The sequence below is a fragment of a genome, unplaced genomic scaffold (genome assembly GCF_019419815.1).
Source record: "Pyrus x bretschneideri cultivar Hongxiangsu unplaced genomic scaffold, Pyrus_bretschneideri_v1 Contig32, whole genome shotgun sequence".
Lineage (NCBI taxonomy): Eukaryota > Viridiplantae > Streptophyta > Magnoliopsida > Rosales > Rosaceae > Pyrus > Pyrus x bretschneideri.
The window spans coordinates 4,726,325-4,731,379 of record NW_025999635.1 but is presented as its reverse complement, the minus strand read 5'-3'; the positions used below and the strand labels follow the sequence as shown (position 1 = coordinate 4,731,379).

Here is a 5,055-nt window from a genome sequence, read left to right as displayed (position 1 = left end):
CAACTCTAAAATTGACAATATCAACCTCCAATCAAAAGGCTAAAGGGAATTGGGCTACAAAAATCATGCTAAGTTTAGCCCCAACCCAGGCAACATGTAGCTCCGGCAGACTAAGTTTGGCCCCCAAAAATAATAAAATATGAGGGAAAATATAATATAACCTTGCATGGTTGGAGATGAAAATTTAGTGCTGAAATAGCATTTAAAATATTAATTTTTAGAGAACTAATATATAATCAAGGATACTGTTAACCCTTCATGATTAGAGAAGACATAACATTGATAATTTCGTCTGACATGATATACATGAATTCCTGGGGACAAGATCAAATTACTAGATGTTAGTTTTGCACAACATAATTTAACCTCAATTAAGATTCTGCAATGTCTTGGAAATTTGATACGACGTTAAAGTTAGAATAAACCTACACGACACGCACAATTGTTTGAAAATTGGGACAAGGGCATCAATTTCTTTCATGCTCCCCACTAGAGGAGCCAGCTTTGTAGAATGGCAGTATTTGACTAGATTATCGAAATTCACAGAAGTTGGATACCAATGCATGGAAAAGCCTTCGCCATCCTTCCCTATGTTCCAAAAACTTACGCCTATAAGGTTACAACAGCTAAATTACAGCCAGATTACTATTACACCTATAAGGTTACAATGGTTAAATTACAGTCAGATTACTATGACGGTATTTTAAATTAATTACAGTATTGTTCTGCAATTTGATTTTCTCATTTAACAATATTTGATTGATTTAGAATACTATTACAGTAACATTTTCATAATATACAAGTCATTCTCTTTGAATATATATGATTACCTAGATTATCTAACTTATTAACTGTTTAAAGGGGCGATCTTAAATCAATAAGGCTCCCTGCTTTGCGAGAGTCAAGAAAAGAACGTTTATGATATGTAACCTTACTCTCGCTTTACAAAAAGATTGTTTTCACAACTCAAATCCGTGATAAAAAATATTAATCATGGACCAAATGCAGCATCATCCAAACTCTTTAGGTTCGATTTTGCGGTGCTGAGATCAAGTTCCATTTTTGTGGGACTGGATGGCCCATAACGTACTACACGAAGTTACAGTCCCACTATTATTAAAGCAATTCTGTGCACTTCATTTGTTATTCTTGCCTCATAATATTCTACTCCCAACTGCCCACCTTACTTACCACCAGTAATGCCAACGTGGCATTCAATATTACAGACCAAATTATAATGTTTCTGTTTTACTTTACTGTTAAGAATATGAGATTTATCCCGTTGATTCTGGAGGTGAATTTAACTCTAGTACTGTACAAGTCTACAAATGCAAACTTAATATTTATGATTTATGCATGCAAATCATATGGTTCAATCAAGCATACAAATTATACCATGCAAGAAAATTAAAACACATGACCGTGCATGATTAGGATGGAACACAGTGACATCTCAGGTATAGGTAAGTTTCTCTCTCGTTGAAGACTCGATTTCTTTTTTAACGATGAAAATCATCAATCGGGAGATGATAAGAAGGAATTGGTATATTATCAAATTCATTAACATAAGTAATCGATTGTGTATATTATCGTGGAATATGCACTGTTTTTTACTGCGTGTATTTCATGAAAGACAATTGAGTTCAATAATTTTCAAAATCCACATTATAGTAAACTCGCGAAAGTAAAGAATCGAAATGGTTTCAATTCTCATTTACCGTACCGTAAGTAACGATATCACAACAATCAAAAGGAATTCAACTTGTTCCATGACAGCAGCTAGCCAGCTCTCCCATATCTACTTAGCAATAGTGCATTCATGAAAAAACCAACCATCTTTAATACGCGCACATGTTGCCACAGCAGATGTCCCTCTCCCTCCTTTCTCACTGATATTTCTACCCTCCAAAGTACCATTTTCCATAAACCCTCACTCGCTCGCTCGCTCACTCCCCCACTTCACTATCTCTTCCTCAACACTTCTTCTTCTTCTTCTTCCTCCTCATTGCCTGATGAAAATGGTAGAAAAACCAGAGAAATGGCAGGTTTTAACCCTAACAATCTTCATGTTCTTCAACATTGCCCTCTCTGCAAAAACCCCATTGACAAAAAAGACCTACATTGTCCAGATGGACAAGTCAGCCAAGCCAGAGTCTTTCTCCAACCACATAGATTGGTACTCATCAAAAGTGCAAGCCGTACTCATCAAACCAGATAATCAAGAAGACGGAGGCGAAGATCAACAAAGGGTACTCTACACTTACCAGAACGCCTTCCACGGCGTCGCCGCCCGGCTAAGCGAGCAAGAAGCCGAGCGGCTAGAGGAGCAAGACGGAGTCTTAGCGATTTTTCCAGAGACCAAGTACGAGCTCCACACCACAAGGAGTCCCCTGTTTCTTGGGCTCGAACCGCATGTCAGAGCCAGCACCACCAATGTCTGGTCACAACGAGTCACCGACCACGACGTCATTGTCGGGGTGCTGGACACGGGTGTCTGGCCGGAGAGCCAGAGCTTCAACGACACTGGCATGACCCCGGTGCCCGCCCACTGGAAGGGAGCGTGCGAAACCGGCCGCGGCTTCACCAAAAGCAACTGCAACAAAAAAATTGTTGGAGCGAGAATTTTTTACCACGGATATGAGGCAGCCACGGGGAAGATCAACGAGCAGACGGAGTTTAAGTCGCCGAGAGATCAGGACGGGCATGGGACCCACACTGCCGCCACAGTTGCCGGGTCTCCGGTGCGCGGTGCTAATCTTCTCGGGTATGCTCGTGGAACGGCCAGAGGAATGGCGCCGAGTGCGAGAATTGCGGCGTACAAGGTTTGCTGGGTCGGCGGCTGCTTCAGCTCGGATATTCTGTCGGCGGTGGACAGAGCGGTGGCGGATGGAGTCAATGTGTTGTCTATATCTTTAGGAGGAGGTGTGTCTTCTTATTACCGGGACAGTTTGTCCGTGGCGGCTTTTGGGGCGATGGAGATGGGAATTTTCGTGTCCTGCTCCGCCGGAAATGGAGGACCGGATCCTGTTAGTCTGACGAATGTGTCCCCCTGGATAACCACGGTTGGAGCTAGCACCATGGATAGGGATTTTCCAGCTACTGTGAAGCTCGGAAATGGCAGGACTATTACCGGGGTTTCGCTCTACAGGGGAAGGATGAAGCTGTCAACAAACAAGCAATACCCTGTTGTGTATTTAGGAAGCAATTCAACTAGTCCTAATCCGAGCTCGCTGTGTTTGGAGGGGACGTTGGATCGCAGAGTTGTGGCCGGAAAGATTGTGATTTGCGACCGTGGGATTAGTCCTAGAGTGCAGAAGGGAGAGGTGGTGAAAGAAGCCGGAGGAGTTGGGATGATCTTGGCAAACACAGCTGCAAACGGAGAGGAGCTTGTGGCGGATTGCCACCTTGTTCCGGCAGTTGCTGTGGGAGAGAACGAAGCAAAGGGAATCAAGCATTATGCTTCAACAAGCCCGAGAGCCACCGCAACTCTAACGTTTCTTGGAACTAGAGTTGGGGTTAGACCGTCGCCCGTGGTGGCAGCGTTTTCATCCAGAGGGCCTAATCTGGTAAGCCTTGAGATTCTCAAGCCGGATATGGTGGCACCAGGAGTGAACATCCTCGCCGCTTGGACAGGCGCATTAGGCCCGTCCAGCTTGCCAGCGGATCGTAGAAGGGTGAAGTTCAATATACTGTCCGGGACTTCAATGTCCTGCCCCCATGTGAGCGGCATTGCCGCTCTGCTCAAGGCAAGGCACCCGGATTGGAGTCCGGCTGCAATAAAGTCCGCCTTGATGACAACCGCATATGTCCACGACAACACGCGAAAGCCTCTACAAGACTCCTCGGCAGCTTCAATTTCAACCCCGTATGATCACGGTGCAGGGCACATCAACCCGGGGAGGGCTCTTGACCCGGGTTTGATTTACGACATTGAGGCTCAGGACTATCTTGAATTCCTCTGCACACAAAGGCTAACACCAACACAGCTCAAAGTTTTTGCCAAGTACTCAAACAGAAGTTGCAAGAACAATCTAGCCAGTCCCGGGGACTTGAACTATCCGGCACTATCGGTTGTGTTCCCGGACAGAACAAATGTTTCTGTTTTGACACTCCACAGGACTGTCACTAATGTTGGCCCTGCGGTTTCGAATTACCACGCCATTGTTTCACCGTTCAAAGGTGCTTATGTGAAAGTCGAGCCTCGGACGCTGAAATTCACCAAAGCCAATCAGAAGCTGTCATACAAAATCATCTTCACTACGAAATCCCGGCAGGCGGTCCCGGAGTTCGGAGGGTTGGTGTGGAAGGATGGAGTGCACAGGGTGAGAAGCCCCATTGTTGTAGTGTGGCTGCCACCACTATAAATCCTGCACCGGATTAATTTCAATGTGTGTTTTTATTAGTGCTTTTGAATAAACAAATTTTCTGTAATAGTTAGCATCCTTCCTCTGCTTCTTACTGTGATCTTCTAGCTACTGTCAACCTTAGAACACGAGCGAAACAACGATGTGCGGTGAAAACGTAGATTAAGCAAGTTCAAATCACATTGGTGTTGTTAAGTAGAAGATTCAGAACTAGATTAGAATAATTTCATAATTTGCTCAATTTCCATATTGATTCACATGTTTCTGCACTATTTTCATGTCACGACTCACAAGCACTTAGTAGGAGTTCTAGTAGTTTTTGCAAGGATGACAATTTCAGACATGCACGAAACAAAACAAATTTAAACACGACATGTTGTAGGAATCGAGATCCACGATATTTGTAGCCGCATAAATATGAAGATTTTATGTTAGGTTATACCTTACCGAAATTTCAACTTGTCCAAAGATCAAGTGCATTTGATATTCGAGATGCCGTATTGATTGTATGAATATTTCAATTCGGATGTCTCCGGTTATACTTAAGTTTTTCTCCGAACTGTTGAATACAAATTGGATCAATATCATCATGAACAGCTTATGCTTCTTTATAGTATAGATGATGGATGTTTTTGAGATACATGTATCTATGTTTAGAAAGACTATATTTGTGATATCCCACATCATCCAG

The 5,055-nt window shown here is 43.3% G+C and overlaps 1 protein-coding gene across 1 annotated transcript; it reads left to right on the top strand.

Moving 5' to 3' along the window:
• The first annotated feature begins 1,901 nt into the window (after positions 1-1,901).
• Positions 1,902-4,431, top strand: LOC103935454 (subtilisin-like protease SBT1.3). Its single transcript, XM_009345221.3, has one exon. The coding sequence runs from the start codon at positions 2,013-2,015 to the stop codon at positions 4,362-4,364; it is 2,352 nt and encodes a 783-aa protein (XP_009343496.2). The 5' UTR covers positions 1,902-2,012; the 3' UTR covers positions 4,365-4,431.
• Positions 4,432-5,055: the final 624 nt, after the last annotated feature.

Bases quoted from the DNA above. Each gene is read 5' to 3' on its own strand.
- LOC103935454 (XM_009345221.3), top strand. From the start codon at position 2,013: ATGAAAATGGTAGAAAAACCAGAGAAATGGCAGGTTTTAACCCTAACA.